This window comes from Macrotis lagotis, chromosome X (genome assembly GCF_037893015.1).
Source record: "Macrotis lagotis isolate mMagLag1 chromosome X, bilby.v1.9.chrom.fasta, whole genome shotgun sequence".
Classification (NCBI taxonomy): Eukaryota; Metazoa; Chordata; class Mammalia; order Peramelemorphia; family Peramelidae; genus Macrotis; species Macrotis lagotis.
In genome coordinates, this window is record NC_133666.1 from 383,058,371 (window position 1) to 383,076,840 (window position 18,470).

General features: G+C 35.8%; 1 protein-coding gene across 7 annotated transcripts in view; it reads right to left on the reverse strand.

Annotated features, from left to right (window-relative positions):
- PIGN (phosphatidylinositol glycan anchor biosynthesis class N) overlaps positions 1-18,470 on the reverse strand; it is a 214,839-nt gene that overhangs the window by 150,585 nt on the left and 45,784 nt on the right. The window contains exon 1 of one of the 7 annotated variants that reach the window (XM_074207370.1): positions 9,106-13,332. The exons of the other annotated variants lie outside the window; for them this stretch is intronic. Coding sequence (XP_074063471.1) covers positions 9,106-9,127 — 22 coding nt within the window. The 5' untranslated portion in view covers positions 9,128-13,332. Of the gene's footprint in view, positions 1-9,105; positions 13,333-18,470 lie in introns of those variants that run through there. 7 annotated transcript variants of the gene reach the window in all.

Here is an 18,470-nt window from a genome sequence, read left to right on the forward strand (position 1 = left end):
GGCTCCATAAATCTAAATTAGGGAAAGTTTTTTGGGGAAAAAAATTCAAACCTATAATGCTGGCTTTCAGGAATATTACAGTACATAGGCAAGAGAATATTAAATCTCAGAGTTAATAATTACATATTAATGTGTTTTTAGGTAGATGAGATAAAAACAATGAAATTTTAAATATCTATGGAGTTCTGAATTAGAAATGTAAGAAGAAAGGTAATGAAATTCTATAGTCATTGACTTGAATTTTTAAATGCTTCAGGCCTTTAAAGCAGACTGACTCCATTATTTCTGCAAAGTGATTTCTAAAGGGGAAAATGTTCCTGTCATATTATGGTCATACAATTTTGTTGATTTGTTGGTTACCCTAGTTGCATAATGAAATTTAGAAAGCTTCAGGGCTTCTTGGAGCACAAGTCAATATTTCAGTTAGTGCTTACAAAGATCATACCCCTGCCTATGTAAAATGCCACAAAATTTATGCTTTATGAATGTCCAAAAATTTAGTGCCACTAAAAGACAAATTATATAAACCTGAACTGTGATATACCTACCTTTAGATGATACTTTTTAAGGTTTTTCTCCTTGCAGAAAAGTTATGTAATTTGTAAACATTAAAGAAATTAAAGTTACATTATTCCAGTACCCTCAATGAAAAAGGCACTCAGAAACAGAATCAAATTTCCAACTTTTACTGAATTTGAGAATGATTCATTAAACTACAGAATACTATACAACATCGTTATATATCAGAAAATAATTCTTTTAATAAATAACCAAATGGTCAATAGGTGAGAAACTGGAAATTTGGCTAGTTATTTCTATCTAGACCATTTTATGCTATTAGGAAAGATTTCAGAAGAAAGGTCTTACTGACTTCACCAAAAACCAAGTATAGGGGCAGCTAGGTGGCTCAAGTGGATAGAGCACCAGCCCTGGAGTCAGGAAAACCTGACTTAATAATTACCTTGTTGTGTGACCTTAGGCAAGTCACTTAACCCCAGTGCCTTGAAAAAAAAACAAAAAAGTATACATCTCTATGGACAGTCTTGGTTGATGGGGGAAAACCAGAAGATATAAGCATGATAGTACAGATTTTAAATAAATATTTGCATATTGCTTCTGAAATGCAAATAAATTTTTTTAAAAAAAATGGTTATTTCAATTCTCAGAGTTTTGCTTTACAATATAACATAAATTATCAACTTTCTTTTGAAAAATGACTTTTACTTATTGCTTTCGGTCACTTCCTTCCTCACCCCACCAATTCTTTTGTGATGAGCAAAAAATATTCAATGTAGAGATTATAACTGACATATATATATAGTATTTTGTCTTGATAGTATCCCACTTCTCTGTCTAGTGGAAGAAAGGGCCATTAACTCTGTTCTCCAAGAATAAACATGACTTTTTTAGAATTTTGAGTTTATCTTTGTTTAAGCATTCTTTTCATTTGAATTTTTGTAGTCATTGAGAATATTATTCTCCTATTTCTGCTTACGTGATATGCCTTTAAAGTACTTTTCTTCGTAATTCTTTCTACACAATAATATTATAATCATACAGCATGGTTTTTTCATCTGTTCCTCAATCAATGAGTACCTACTTTGTTTGGAGTGTTGCTATACATATCATAATAAACTTTCTTTTTTTTAATTTAAATTTATTTTTATTAAAGATATTATTTGAGTTTTACATTTCCCCCCCATCATGCTTCCCTCCCCCCCCCACCCAGAGAATGAATTCTATCTGTCTTTACTTTGTTTCCATGTTGTACCTTGATCCAAATTGGGTGTGACGAGAGAGAAATCATATCCTTAAAGAGAAGTCTAAGAGGTAACAAGATCAGACAATAAGCTATCTGTTTTTTTTCTAAATTAAAGGGAATAGACCTTGCACTTTGTTCAAACTCCACAGCTCCTTATCTGGATACAGATGGTACTCTCCTTTGCAGACAGCCCAAAATTGTTCCCAATTGTTGCACTGATGGAATGAGCAAGTCCTTCAAGCTTGAACATCACTCCCATGATGCTGTTACAGTGTCCAGTGTTTTTCTGCTTCTGCTCATCTCACTCAGCATCAGTTCATGCAAATCCCTCCAGGCTTCCCTGAAATCCTGTCCCTCCTGGTTTCTAATAGAACAATAGTGTTCCATGACCTACATATACCAGTATGCTAAGCCATTCCCCAATTGAAGGACATTTACTGGATTTCCAATTCTTTGCCACCACAAACAGGGCTACTATAAATATTTTTGTACAAGTAATGTTTTTACCCTTTTCCCTCATCTCTTCAGGGTATAAACCCAGTAGTGGTATTGCTGGGTCAAAGGGTATGTACATTTTTGTTGCCCTTTGGGCATAGTTCCAAATAGCTCTCCAGAAGGGTTGGATGAGTTCACAGCTCCACCAACAGTGTAAAAGTGTCCCAGATTTCCCACATCCTTTCCAACAATGATCATTATCCTTCCTGGTCATACTGGCCAATCGAAGAGGTGTGAGGTGGTATCTCAGGAAAGCTTTAATTTGCATTTCTCTAATAATTAATGATTTAGAGCATTTTTTCCCAAGGCTATGGATTACTTTGATCTCCTCACCTGTAAACTGCCTTTGCATATCCTTTGACCATTTGTCAACTGGGGAATGGCTTTTTGTTTTAAAAATATGACTCAGTTCTCTGTATATTTTAGAAATGAGTCCTTTGTCAGAATCATTAGTTGTAAAGATCGTTTCCCAATTTACTACATTTCTTTTGATCTTAGTTATATTGGTTTTATCTGTGCAAAAGCTTTTTAATGTAATGTAATCAAAATCATCTAACTGGTTTTTGGTGATGTTCTCCAACCCTTCCTTAGTCATAAACTGTTCCCCTTTCCATAGATCTGACAGGTAGACTAGTCCTTGATCTTCTAATTTGCTTATAGTATTGTTTTTTATGTCTATGTCCTGTAACCATTTGGATCTTATCTTGGTAAAGGGTGTGAAGTGTTGGTCTAATCTAAGTTTCTTCCATACTAACTTGCAATTTTTATCAAAGAGGGAGTTCTTATCCCAATGGCAAGACTCTTTGGGTTTATCAAACAGCAGATTACTATAATCATCTCTTGCTTTTACACCTAGTCTATTCCACTGGTCCACCACTCTATTTCTTAGCCAATACCAAACAGTTTGGATGACTGATGCTTTATAATATAATTTTAGATCAGGTAGGGCTAATCCACCTTCTTTTGCACTTTTTTTCATTAAGCTCCTGGCAATTCTTGACTTTTTATTTCTCCATATGAATTTACTTACAATTTTTTCCAACTCGTTAAAGTAATTTTTTGGAATTTTGATTGGTAGGGCACTAAACAGATAGTTTAGTTTCGGTAGAATTGTCATTTTTACTATATTAGCTCTACCTTTCCATGAGCAGTTGATATTTGCCCAGATATTTAAATCTAATTTGTGTGAGAAGTGTTTTATAATTGTTTTCAAAAAGATTCTGAGTCTGTCTTGGCAAATAGACTCCCAAATATTTTACATTGTCTGAGGTTACTTTGAATGGGATTTCTCTTTCTAGCTCTTCCTGCTGTTTCTTCTTAGACATATATAGAAAAGTTGAGGATTTATGAGGGTTTATTTTATAACCTGCAACTTTGCTAAAAATTGCTAATTGTTTCCAGTAGTTTTTTAGTTGATTTCTTGGGATTCTCTAGGTAGACCATCATGTAATCTGCAAGGAGTGAGAGTTTTGTCTCTTCCTTCCCAATTCTAATTCCTTTAATTTCTTTTTCTTCTCTAATTGCTGATGCTAACATTTCTAATACAATATTGAATAGTAGTGTTGATAATGGGCACCCTTGTTTCACCCCTGATCTTATTGGGAATGCCTCTAGCCTCTCCCCATTAAATATAATGCTTGTTGATGATTTCAGATAGATGCTGCTAATTATTCTAAGGAACAGTCCATTTATTCTTGCTCTCTAGTGCTTTTAGTAGGAATAGATGCTGTATTTTGTCAAAAGCTTTTTCTGCATCTATTGATATGATCATATGATTTCTGATAGGTTTCTGGTTGATATAATTGAATATACTAACACTTTTCCTAATATTGAACCAACCCTGCATTCCTGGAATAAATCCTACTTGATCATAATGTATTATCCTAGTGATGACTTGTTGTAGTCGTTTTGCTAAGATTTTATTTAGGATTTTTGCATCTATATTCATCAGGGAGATAGGTCTATAATTTTCTTTCTCTGTTTTAACTCTTCCTGGTTTAGGTAACAGTACCATATTGGTTTCATAGAAAGAGTTAGGCAGAGTTCCATCTTTCCCTATTTTTCCAAAGAGTTTATATAGGATTGGAACCAATTGTTCCTTAAATGTTTGGTGGAATTCACTTGTGAATCCATCAGGCCCTGGAGATTTTTTTTAGGGAGTTCAGTAATGGCTTGTTGAATTTCTTTTTCTGAGATAGGGTTGTTTAGGTATTTAATCTCTTCTTCACTTAACCTGGGCAACTTGTATTTTTTGTAAATAGTCATCCATTTCACTTAGATTATCAAATTTATTGGCATAGAGTTGGGCAAAATAATTTCAAATTATTACTTTAATTTCCTCCTCATTGGTGGTGAGTTCACCTTTTTCATTTATGATACTAGCAATTTGGTTTTCTTCTTTCTTTTTTTTAATCAAATTGACCAGAGGCTTATCAATTTTATTGGTTTTTTCATAATACCAACTTTTGGTTTTATTTATTAATTCAATAGTTTTTTTGCTTTGTTTTATTAATTTCTCCTTTGATTTTTAGAATTTCTAATTTGGTACTTAATTGGGGATTTTTGATTTGTTCTTTATCTAATTTTTTTAGTTGCATGTTTAGTTCATTGATTTCCTCTTTCTCTAATTTATTCATATAAGCATTTAGAGCTATAATATATCCCCTGAGGGTTGCTTTGAATGAATCCCATAGGTTTTGGTATGTTGTTTCATTATTATCATTATCTAGGATAAAATGGTTAATTCTTTCTATAATTGGTTTTTTGGTCCATTCATTTTTAAAATGAGGTTATTCAGTTTCCAATTTATTCTGGGTCTATATCTCCTTGGCCCAGTATTGCATATGACTTTTATTGCATTGTGATCTGAGAAAGATGTATTCACTATTTCTGCCTTTCTGCAGTTGATCATTAGGTTTTTATGTCCTAGTACATGGTCAATTTTTGTATAAGTTCCATGTACTGCAGAGAAAAAGTTATATTCCTTTCTATCCCCATTCAGTTTCCTCCATAAGTCTACCATATCTAATTTTTCTAACAATCTATTTACCTCCTTAACTTCTTTCTTGTTTATTTTATGATTCAATTTATCTAGATCTGATAGTGGGAGGTTGAGGTCTCCCACTAGTAGAGTTTTGCTGTCAATGTCTTCCTGTAATTCTTTCAGCTTCTCCTCTAAGAATTTGGGTGCTGTCCCACTGGGTGCATATATATTCAATATTGAAATAACTTTATTGTCTATGGTACCTTTTAGGGGGATAAAGTTTCCTTCCTTATCTCTTTTAACACTATCTATTTTTACTGCTGCTTTGTCTGAGATCAGGATTGCTACCCCTGCTTTTTTTACTTCAGCTGAAGCAAAATATATTTTGCTCCAACCTTTTACCTTTACTCTATATGTATCTCTCCGCTTCAAATGAGTTTCTTGTAAGCACCATATTGTAGGATTCTGGTTTTTAATCCACCCTGCTATTTGCTTACATTTTAAGGGAGAGTTCATCCCATTCACATTCAAGGTTATGATTACTAATTCTTTATTGCCCTCCATGCTATCTTCACTCTGTTTGTATTTTTCCCCCTTTCCCCCCCTTTTATCCATATTCCCCAGTCTTGTTTCTGAAAACCACCCCTTTCAGTGTGTTTGCCCTCCTATATCACACCCTCCCCTTTCTTTCCCCTTTCCCTTTTTCCCTTTTCCCTTTCCTTCCTTTTGTTATTTCCCCTTATTTCCCCCACTCCCCTTTTCCCCTTTTAATGCTTGAAAGGTTAGATGTTTTATAAGTTAAGTGAGTATGTGTAGGTTGACTTTAAGCCAAGTCTGATGAGAAGAAGATTCAGGTGTTTCTCCTCTGCTTCCTTCTTCTCCACTATTACCATAGGTTTTTTGTACCTCTTAGTGTAATGAGATTTACCCCATTCAATCCCCTCCCACCTCCCATCTCTTTCCTATCCCCCTTTTTAGGGCAGTAGATCATTCTATCTAAGTCATAGAAAATTCTAAGTGTCTGTCCCTTTTAGTTCTGTATATTCTATCGAATAGAGTCAAAATTATTAGTCTTTCTCCCATGTGGGGTTAAAGCCAGTTACATCCCATTAGATAGTAGTCTCATGGATAGGTCATGAATGTCCATCATTTCTGGCTAGGTGTATTCTTTCTGTTAAGAGTTACATTTCTCAAGGTTTATGAGAATCTTTTTTTTTTTTTACTCCCATGCTGGGATATAGCCAGTTTCAACTTGCTGGATTGCATTTTTTTCTTTTACCGCCCCCCCCCTTTTTTTACCTTTTCATGTGTCTCCTGAACCTCCTGTTTGATGCCCAAATTTTCTGTTTAGCTCTGGCCTTTTCATCAGAAATTTTTGGAATTCTTCCATTTCGTTAAATGTCCATCTTTTTCCCTGGAAGAGAAGGCTCAGCTTTGCAGGCAAGTAGACTCTTGGCTGCATTCCAAGCTCCTTTGCTTTTTGAAATATCTCATTCCAGGCCCTTCGATACCTTAAAGTTGATGCAGCCAGGTCCTGCGTGATCCTTAGTGTGGCTCCTTGATATTTAAATTGTTTCTTTCTGGCTGCTTACAGGATTTTCTCTTTCATCTGATAGTTCTGGAGTTTGGCCACAACATTACTTGGTGTTTTCATTTTAGGATCTTTTTCTGGTGGGGGTTGATGTTCTCTTTCAATAACTACTTTGCCCTCTGATTCCATTATATCAGGGCAGTTTTCCATCACTAGATCCTATAATATTAAGTCCAGGCTTTTTTTTTCTCTTCAATGTTTTCAGGAAGTCCTATAATTTTCAGGTTGCCCCTCCTTGATCTATTCTCGAGGTCAGTGGTTTTGTTGAGGTATTTTACATTTGCGTCTATGTTTTCTATTTTTTGAATTTTTTTAACTGACTCTTGCTGTCTCATGGAGTCATTAGTTTCTGTAGACTCCATTCTTTTTTGGGGGGAGGAGTTTTCTTCATTAACCTTTTTGCAACTCCTTTTCTAATTGGTCAATTCTACTTTTGAAAGAGCTTTCCATTTGACCAATTGAGGTTTTGAGAGAATTAATTTCTTTTTGCATTTACCCATTTGAAGATCTGAGAGATTTGTTTTCTTGTTGCAAGGTGTTAATTGTCTCCCCCAAATTTTCTAGTTGATTTTTAAACTCCTTCCTTATTTCTTCAAGGAAGTCTTTCTGTGCTGAAGACCAGATTGTATTCTCCTCAAAGGTTCCAGGTCTCTCTGAGTTAGTGTCTTTCCCTTCCAAGAATTTTTCTATGGATCCACCTTTTCGCTGGCCCTTCTTCATTTTGCTAAGACCTGAGTTGGGGAGGGGCTTGGTATTGCTAAATGCTTTACTCATTGAGTGCAGTTTCATTGGCTGGCCAGTAGGAGGTGCTGGTTGCTTTCTTTGGAGTGTCTGTGACCTTGGTTGAGGCCCTCTCCCTTTCCTTGAAGGGAAGAGTTGGAGCTATTGCATTCTTTTGCCTTCAATCAATGGTGGGCTTTACTCTGGCCTGAGGTCATTCCTCAGCTGGGCTGGTTCTTCTGCTCACACACCTGGGCCTGAGGGAGAAGTAGTTTACATTTGTTTGTTAGGGGAGAAGTCTGAGTTGCAATGGGACTCAGACCAGAGGAGCCCAGGGATGGTGTCCGCTGCTCCCCTGCTCCAGAATTCTCCCCCCAGCCCTGTCCAGGATCTCCAGGGTGACAGCTCCAACACCAGTGCCTCTGCTCCCCCGAAGACTCACGCCCCTGCGGTCCAGCCCCACCTCTGCTTCAGCAGGTCCGGCTCTCAGGCCCTCAGACTCCTGGTTCCAATTCAGCTGCTAGTCTAGTTGATTGGGGCTGATCCTCCCTCTGGGCCCAGACTCACCTGCCCGAATTCAGCCACAGCTCCTGCTGGAGACAAATCCCGAGGTAGATGTTCTTTCTCTTGGCTTTTTTTTCTGGGTTTTGTAGGTGAGATTTCTTTTAAGAGATTTGTTTCATGTGATAGATGAGGAAGAGATCAGGACACTTTAGAACTGTGCCTGCCTTCTCTCTGCCATCTTGGCCGGAAGTCCCCATAATAAACTTTCAATGGCCTCTGCTAATTGGGGAACACAGTTGAAGGCAATTTGATGCTTTACCAACAAGAATAAATTTATTGCTACTTCACTATAGAGTACCTTCCTAAATTATTTTAATATTATTAGCCTAAGAAAAATTAAGTCTGTAATATTTGAGCAGCTGGATCATCTGGTTCAACTCTCCTACTTTTCAGTTAAAGAAGGTCCAAGTTTTGATGAGATTTGCCTATAGTTGCATAGGCAGTAAGAAAAGCCAGGATTTAAACCTAAGTCCTCTATATAACAAATCTAATGCCCTTTTCACCTTTGGAACTCCGCTCCCCCTTAGTAGGTTTATACCTTGTTAAGCTAGTACTCAAAATTCCAGGGTTTCCCCTCCAAGGGAAGCGGTAATATAGAGACTATCACTTCTAACTCTTAAAAAAAATGAATAGCTAGAGGGATGATGGAAAAAAACAGCAATTCAAATAAAATGTTAAGATTCACTAGTGCCCAGAGTCAAAATGTGTTTGCTTGAATGAACACTAAAAATTTTTTGTTGTTATCTTTTGATTTTATACCATAATCATTTCTCCTTAAACCAATCCCAACAAGTGAACCTATCTGTGCAATAAAGAAAAACATGTCAGAAAACCCAATAAACATATTAATGATAGAATATACCAAATGTCAGTCTTTACTGAGATGGAGGTATGTTTAGTGATCAGTTCCCTGAGACTGAGTTAGGTTGTTATATTAGTTTTCAATTGTCTTTTAATAATGTTCTCATTGTCTTTATGAACATTGCTTACCTGGTTTTACATCTATTCCCATGAGCCTTCACATGTTTTCAAAGTCTTCATACTCTTCAAAGCTTATGGAATTTCCAGTACCTTTATATATCATAATGGGTTCAGCCATGACCCATCAATTTGCATACATTATTTTCTCATTTTCTTACACCACAAAAATTCTAATATAAACATCTACTATGCGGGGGCAGGTAGGTAGCAGTGGATAAAGCACAGGCCCTGGAGTCAGCGTTCAAATCCAGTCTCAGAAACTTGATAATTACCTAGCTGTGTGCCTTGGGCAAGCCACTTAACATTACCTTGCAAAAGAAAAAAAACCTAAATAAATAAATAAATAAATATCTACTATGCCTGCAACCTTTCTGTTGTTGAATCTTTGGGGCATAAACCCAGATTACTGCATAGTTTAGTGACTTTTCTTGCATAATTACAAAATGTTCTAGAAAAACTACACCAATTCATTGTCACACCAAGAGAGAATTTGAATTTTTGTCTTCCAATTGCCCCTCCTAATAGTGAATATTTCCATCTTTTATTGTCTTTGCCACTTAGACTGATATAATATAAAATGTTAAAGATGTTTAGATGGTTTAATTTGCAATATTTTAAAAAAGTGCTATTTCATATGATTGTTGATAGTTTGCAATCTTTTGATAACTTTCAATCATTTGCTGAGAACTCCCTCTTCTTACCTTCTCTTCATCTGACATCACTAAGGTGATATTTTTTCCCACTTTCTCCTCCATTTGTCTTGCATGAAGTGCTTCTTATTCTTGCCAAGACAAACTCTACATTACATGTGATCCCATTCCATCTTATCAACTCCAGTATTTTGCTTGCTCTATCATCTTCTCTCTCATTTATTTCCAAACTTTCCTTCTCTAATATTGTTTCCCTATTGCCTACAAACATGCCCATACATCTTCCATCCTCAAAAACTGTCCTTTGATCCATTCATCCCTTCTAGCTATAACCTATGTCTTTTATCCTTTTTCTAGCTAAACTCTTTGAGAAGTTTGCCTACAAGTCAATGTTTCTACTTCCTTTTCTCTTACTCTCTTCTTAAGTCTATATAATCTAACTTATGACCTCATCATTCAACTGAAACTATCTCAAAAATTATCAGTGATCTCTTAATTGACAAATACAATGACTTTTTCTCAATCTTCATCCTTCTTGACCCTTTTACTGTTTTTGACACTATTGCTCATTCTCTTCTCCTTGATATTCTATCTAGGCTTCCTTGACACTGCTCTCTCAGTTCTCTTCCTACCTATCTGAAGGTCACTTCTTTGTTTTTGGGGTTTTTTTTTTTTTAGGTTTTTGCAAGGCAAACAGGGTTAAGTGGCTTGCCCAAGGCCACACAGCTAGGTAATTATTAAGTGTCTGAGCCCCGATTTGAACCCAGGTACTCCTGACTCCAAGGCTGGTGCTTTATCCACTACACCACCTAGCCGCCCCTGAAGGTCACTTCTTAGTCTCTTCTGCTGGATGTTCATCCAGGTCACAGTTGTTAAATGTGGACGTCCCCTGAGTTGTCCTGGGTTCTCCTCCTTTCTCTTACAAATCATTTCTCTTGTTGATTTCAACAGCTCCCATGGATGAAACTATCATCTCTATGAAGATGATTCTCAGCTGTATTTTTCAAGCCCTAACCTCCCTTTCCTAACCTCCAGACTCATATATCCAACTGTCTCCTGTCTCCAACTAGATGTCAAATAGCTATTTTAAATTCAACATATCCAAAATCAAATTATCTTTCCTCCCAAAACCTACCTCTCTTCCTAATTTCCCTAATTCCTGTCCCATACCACCATTCTCCAAGCAACCCAGTAAAGTTAACAACCTAGATGTAATTCTTAAATCTTTATTCTCTTTTTGTCCCTTCCTCATATCTACTCAAATTTTAAATCCTGGTGCTTGTATTCTTTGTAACATCTCTCACATACACCTCTTTTCCTCCTTTGGCCTTGCCACTATCCTGGTAGAGGTATAAGCACTCACCATCTCATGCCTGGTCTACTGTACTAGATGGTTGGCAGGTTTGTCTATGTCACATCACTTCTCATTCCAGTCTATCTTCCATTCAGCTATCAATCATATCTTCCCAAAGTACAAGTCCATTTCAAACCCCTCTCCTATGCAATCAATCTCTATTCTCCCTAAGTTCAAATATGAAAGTTTTCAATCTTTTAAAGTTCTTTATAAAGAACCCGTTCTTACTTTTCTATGAATCAGGTACTTTGGTTTCTCATGTACTGATTTTGAGATTCATTGTTTGGTAAAAATCTTAATAATTGACATTTAATTAACACTTTAATATTTGTAAAGCATTTCACAAGACATTACCTTAGATAATCCATATAACAATCTTGTGTAGGTTCTATTATTATAGATGAGAAAACTTGGTTGAAAGAGGTAAAGCAACTTCACATAGGTAGCAAGTGTCAACAGGATTTGAACCCAGATCTCCTTGACCCTTAATCCACTATGCCATGTTTCCTCTATGATAAGAAATATAGCAATATATCAGGGACTGAATATGGCTTATCTGGGAGATGGGTAGATTGAAGGTAGAAATTAAATAAGCAAAACAAATAAGAACTTCAATGTCCATTAAAAGATAATACTGAGTTTCCAGAGAATATAGCATATTGTGCTATATAAGAACCTATGAGGGACGGTTTTCTAGGAATGTCCCAATGTAAAGAAACAGATTTTAAAACTTTGTCATAGATGGTCTGTGATCTTCAAGGTAGTCAAATGTTATGACCATGGATGGTAAGTGCATCATACTGAAGATCATTATACTTTTTACCTATAACAGAAAAATAAAAAAGGATCCTCTATATAAAATTTTGGACATTGGTCATCAAGACTTTACTTAAAGAACCATGTCCAGGTTCAGGAACTAACTTATAGGAAGCTCATAGCATCTGTGTTATGTTGCAAAAATTAAGAATTAGTATTCTAAGAATAACCTTAATCTGGTCTGCTTTGAATATTGTTCTCCATTGAATGAAATGTCCAGATTGTAATTTAGGTATAATTTAAATACCCAGAGAATTTAGAATTCTTGACCAGATATTCCCAAGGACATTTCTGGTATCATTAAAAATTTCCAGTATTTCAAATCCAGTACTTAAAACTATGCTCTTTGGCTTTTTTTGGTGATTCAGATTTTTTTATTTTTATTTCATCATGATGAATATGAATTAGAAGTTTCTTTAGGCAGAGTTCTCTGATTAACAAGGTTCAAAATCTCCCCTCCAAGGAAACAGTTTATAAAATATAATCTGTCTCTGACAGATTTTAACTAAATTTGGAGTAAAAAATTTTCTTTCACGTGAGGACCATTCCATTTTTGGAAGTTGTGAAATTTTTCCTTAAATTTAACCAAAATCTGTTTCTTTGTAACTTCCATCTAGCAGTCTTAAATTTTCCTTCTAAGATTAATCATATCAAATCACAATGTAGCAAGTTTTTTTCTTTGTGACTATAATTACATATGCTATAAGACCAAAAGTAATTTGTTGGGAATTTATGAGTTTATGAGAGATACCCTATTAGTAGAAAGAAAAAGATTCTTGCTCCTTACCTAAACAGTGGATTAAAATTGGAATGTAGGGGTCCAGATAGAATGTTGAGGATGGCAGAAAAGAATACCTTAATAAGATTTCTGTAGAAGTTGGGGACTAGGTGGCAGCAACTTTCTACTATGAAAAGGATTAAGGGAAAGGGAAGGAACTTAAATAAGGAATAAGGAAGAACTAGAAGGGCAAGTTAGAAGTGTGCTAAATCTCTTAATTCATGAGGAATTTATAGCCTAGAAATCTGTAAAATGAATACTAAAATATTTAGTAGAGACATTTTAGAAATACATTAACCATTACAAATCTGAGCTTGATTGTTTTGTTGATTACCTAGAAAAGTGATAGAGACAATGTTAATAATGCATCAGATCAAACTTAAAAGTGTGTCACAATCATTTTTCCCCCCAAGAATCAGTTGCTAAACATTTACCATCACAACCCTGGAGAATACAAATTTCCCAGGAAATTAAAGAGAAAGAGATATAGGACTATATAGGATATAGGGTTAAGTTGACTTCAGATGACTATATGAAAGTATCTAGAAAGGAATCTCAAACTGTTCCATGAGGAGATTAATCAATTTTCAATTAATGAGTAATTCTCCAAAATTAAATAAAATATGATCTATTTGTTCTATGTACTTGGACTTGCTGATTAATTAAACATCATTTTTATCCATATATATATATATATATATATATATATATATATATATATATATATATATATATATGTAAATCCATAGGAGAATTCCATTTGAACTTAACTAGTCTATCTTTGGCAAAAGACATCCCCAAATCTATACTTGAAGGTTTAGTCAGAACATAAGCTCTCCTGGGATAGCCTTTGAGAGTCCATTGTCACTTAACGTGAAAAAATGAGGTACTAGAGAGGGACCCTCAAAGAGATTGTTAATATATATAAGTTAAAAAAAACTCTTGGCTACAGGCAAATCACAAGGATGGTGACTGTCTTTCATCTCACCATAGGGAAAGGAAGAAAGAAAGATCTACTTGTCTACTTACTGATAAATCTCAAAGACATAATTTTCAGTTTTCTACAAACAATAATATTTAGGTTTTAGTTATCTGACTTTCAGTCTTTACTTTAGTTCAACATATAATACTCATAAGATTCTGGAAGAAAAAAGTTAGGCTGATGGCTATGCAATTCTACCTTAAATTAAATCTAATTTATGTGCAACTCAATATACCACCCTGTGATTTCCCTGATCCTCTTTGAAATCAAAGTTTGAACAACATTTTCCTCTATAAAAAAATAGTCAGAATACAAGAGAATTATAAATTAACATGGAAGATGTAAGGGAAAGATTTGGCAGTATTAGATCTCAAGGTATATTATAAGGCAGAAAATATCAAAGCTATTTGGTACTGGTTAAGAAATAGAGGAGTGGATAATTATAACACAATAATCACAATGCACAATAATAAAGGATTATAACAATCTTGTGAATGACAAATGGAAAGATTTAAGTTTTAAGGATAAGAATTCATTTTTGATAAAAATTATTGGGAAAGCTGGAAAGAAGTTTGGCAAAAACTGAAGATAGTCCACTATCTTAAACCATGTACTAAGATAAGGACAAAATGGACACAAGACCTAGATATAAAGGGAGACATCCTAAGTAAATTAGAAGAACATAGAACATATTACCTATCAGATTCATGGATAAGAGAATAATTTATGAATAATAAAGAGGAGAGAGCACTGTGGGGTAAAAAATGAATAATTCTGATTATATTAAACTGAAAAGTTCTTGTACAAGTAAAACTAATGTAGCCAAGATTAGAAGGAAAGCAAAAAATGTTTTAAAAATATTTTCATAAATAATCTCCAAGATAAAGATCTCATTTCTCAAATATGTAAAGAATTTTGCCAAATTTATGAAAATGAGTCATTACCGAATTCATAAACGGTCAAAGAATATGAACAGCAGTTTTTGGTTTTGTTTTGTGTTTTTGCAAGGCAATGGGGTTAAGTGGCTTTCCCCAGGCCACACAGTTAGGTAATTATTAGGTGTCTAAGGCCAGATTTGAACTCAGATAATACTGACTGCAGGGCTGGTGCTCTATCCACTGTGCCACCTAGCTACCCCAACAGCAGTTTTTCAATGAAGAAATCCTATGAAAAAATTGCTCTAATCATTATAGATGAGAGAAAGATAAATTAATTCAGCTTCAAGATATCATCTTATACCTTTCAGCTTGCTAAAATGATAACTGTCCTTCAAATGGGGAATGACTAAATACATTGTGATAGAAATACATTGTTATAGAATACTATTGCATTATAAGAAATGATGAGCTAATTGACTTTGGAAAAACATGTAAAGACTTACACATATGAACTCATCATTAGAAGTATTAGGTTTTGATAGACTTCAGGCCAAGATGGCAGAGAGAATACAAGCACAATTCTAAAGTTTCCTGATCTTCCCTTATAAATAATATGAAATAAACCTCTTAACAGAAATCCGATTGACAAAATCCAGAAAGAAAAAGCCAGGAGAAGAACATCCACCTCAGGATCTGTCTTCTGAGATCCTGGGTGAGTCTGGGGGCAGAGGGCATTGGGAGCACAGGACCAGTAAGAGCTTGGGAGCCTGAATCAGCTGCATATTAGCCTGATTAGTGGCAGAGAACCTGAGGGCCTGAGAACCAGACTAGCTTGATCAGCAGTGGGGCTAGAGCCTGTAATTTCACTGCGACTGCCGGGACTTGAGTCAACTAGGGAGCAAAGGCATTGGTGGTGGCACTGACCATCTGGAGCTTATCAGTAAGGCTGGAAGGAGAGTTCCTAAGCAGGAGAGTTGCAGAGACAATCCCTAAGCCCCTCTGTTCTGGAGGAATTCAGAGTCCACACCTCCATTTCAGCTGAAGCCTCTTCCCAGAACAAACATAATTACAGACTACTTCTGCCCCAGACACAGGTTCAGTAGAACCACCTCAACTGTCAATAGGGAGAGTGATCACCTAAGCCTGGGTATAGCCCACTGCTGATCAAAGACAAAAAAGTATTTAGCATCTTCAATCACTCCCTCCAGGCTAAAGGAGAGGGCCTCAATCAAGGTCATAGACACTCCAGAGAAAGCAACAAGCACCCCCTACTGGCCAGATGGAGATATTACACTCAGTGAGCAAAACCTCTAGCACCCCTACTGGCCAGTTGGAGATATTATACTAAGTGAGTAAAGCCTCCAGGGATCCCAAACCTCTGTGAGCCCCTTCCCGGCTCAAGGTCTTAGGAAAATGAAGAAAGGTGAGAGGAAAGGAAGGTCTATAGAAAAATTCTTGGAAGGAAAAGACCCTAACTCAGAGAGACCTAGAACCTCTGAGGAGAATATGATCTGGTCTCCAGCACAGAAAGACGTCCTTGAAGAAATAAGGAAGGAGTTTAAAAATCAATTGGGGCGGCTAGGTGGCACAGTGGATAAAGCACTGGCCCTGGAGTCAGGAGTACCTGGGTTCAAATCCGGTCTCAGACACTTAATAATTACCTAGCTGTGTGGCCTTGGACAAGCCACTTAACTCCATTTGCCTTGCAAAAACCTAAAAAAAAAATTAATTGGAAAATTTGGGAGAGAAAATTAACACCTTGCAACAAGAAAAAAAGATAATTGGAAAATACAATTGGACAAATTAAAAAAAATAATTCTCTCAAAACTTCAAATGGTCATATGGAAAACTCTTTCAAAAATAGAATTGACCAATTGGAAAAGGAGTTCCAAAAGGTAAATAAAGAAAATTCTTCTCTAAAAAAATGAATGAAGTCTGTGGAAACTAATAACTTTTATGAGACACCAAGAGAGAAAACCAAAAAAACAGAAAAAATAGAAGAAAATGTAAAATACCTCATCAGCAAAACCACTGACCTCAAGAATAGATTGTGGAGGGATAACCTGAGAATTATAGGTCTTCCTAAAATCACTGAAGAGAAAAAAAGCCTAGACTTAATATTATCAGATTTAGTGATAGAAAACTAACCTTATATCATGGAACCAGAGGGCAAAATAGTTCTTGAAAGAATACATCTATCCCCTCCAGAAAGAAATCCTAAAATGAAAACACCAAGGAATGCTGTGGCCAAATTCCAGAACTATCAGATAAAAAAGAAAATCCTGCAAGCAGCTAGAAAGAAATAATTTAAATACCAAGGAGTCACAGTAAGAATTACACAGGACCTGACTGCATCAACATTAACAGATCAAAGGGCCTAGAAAGAGATATTCCAAAGAGCAAGGGAGCTTGGAATGCAGTCAAGAATTCACTATCCAGAAAAACTAAGCCTTCTCTTTGAGGGGAAAAGAGGGACATTTAATGGAATGGAAGACTTTCAGCAATTCCTAATGGAAAAAAAGAGAGCTAAATAGAAAATTTGGACATAAAATAGGAGGTTCAAGAGTCACATGAAAAGTTAAAAAAAAGGGGGGTAAAGAAAAAAAATGCTATCTAATAAGATGAAACTGTCTATATACCAGCATGGGGAAAAGATTCTTATAACTCTTTAGAATTGTAAATCTATCAGAGAGAATATACTTAGCCAGAAATGATGGACACTCATGACTTATCCATGAGATTGCTACCCAATGGGATGAATGGCTATATCCCTACTTGGGAGAAATACTCTAATAACTCTCAAGAATTGTACATATTAGAGATAATATACTTAGCCAGAAGTGATGGATACTCAGCATTTTCTATGACACAGATAGAATGACTTAAAAACATTTCCTGCGGGGCAGCTAGGTGATGCAGTAAAAAGAGCACCAGTCCTGGAGTCAGGAGTACCTGAATTCAAATCCGGGCCTCAGACAATAATTACCTAGCTGTGTGGCCTTGGGCAAGCCACTTAACTCCATTGCCTTGCAAAAACCTAAAAAAACCCACAAAAAACCCACTTCCTCCTTAAAAAAGGGGACAGGAAGGAGATGGAAGGATGGATTGAATGGGGTAAATCTCATTACATTAACAGGTACAAAAGAACTATGGTAATAGAGGGGAAGAAGGGAGGAGATGAGAAACATCTGAATCTTCTCATCAGACATGGCTTAAAGTTAACTTACACACACACACACACACACACACACACACACACACTCAGCTAACTTAAAATCATCTTACCTTTCAAGTATTAAAAGAGGAAAGGGGAGGGGGATGGAGACAGGGAGGGGGAGGAAAAATGGGAACTAACAAAAGAAAGGGAAGGGAAAAGGGAAAAAGGGAAAGGGGAAAGAAAAGAGAAGAGTGGATATAGGAGAGCAAACACACTGAAGGGGATGGTATTCAAAAACAAAATACTAGGGAATACGGATAAGGGGGGAAAAAGGGGGAATACAAACAGAGGGAAGATAGCATGAAGGGCAATAAAGAGTTAGTAATTATAACTTTGAATGAGAATGGGATGAACTCTCCCTTAAAACCTAAGTGAATAGCCGAGTGAATTGAAAACCAGAATCCTACAATATGATGCTTATACGAAACTCATTTGAAGGACAGAGATACATATAGAGTAAAGGTAAAAGGTTGGAGCAAAATATATTTTGCTTCAGCTGAAGTGAAAAAAGCAGGAGCAGCAATACTTATCTCAGTCAAAGCAGCTGCAAAAATAAATTGTGTTAAAAGAGATAAGGAAGGAAACTATATCCTCCAAAAAAGTACCATAAGTCAGAAAAGTGATTTCAATATTGAATATGTATGCACTCAATGGGATAGCATACAGATTCTTAGTGGAGAAGCTGTACAGGAAGACATA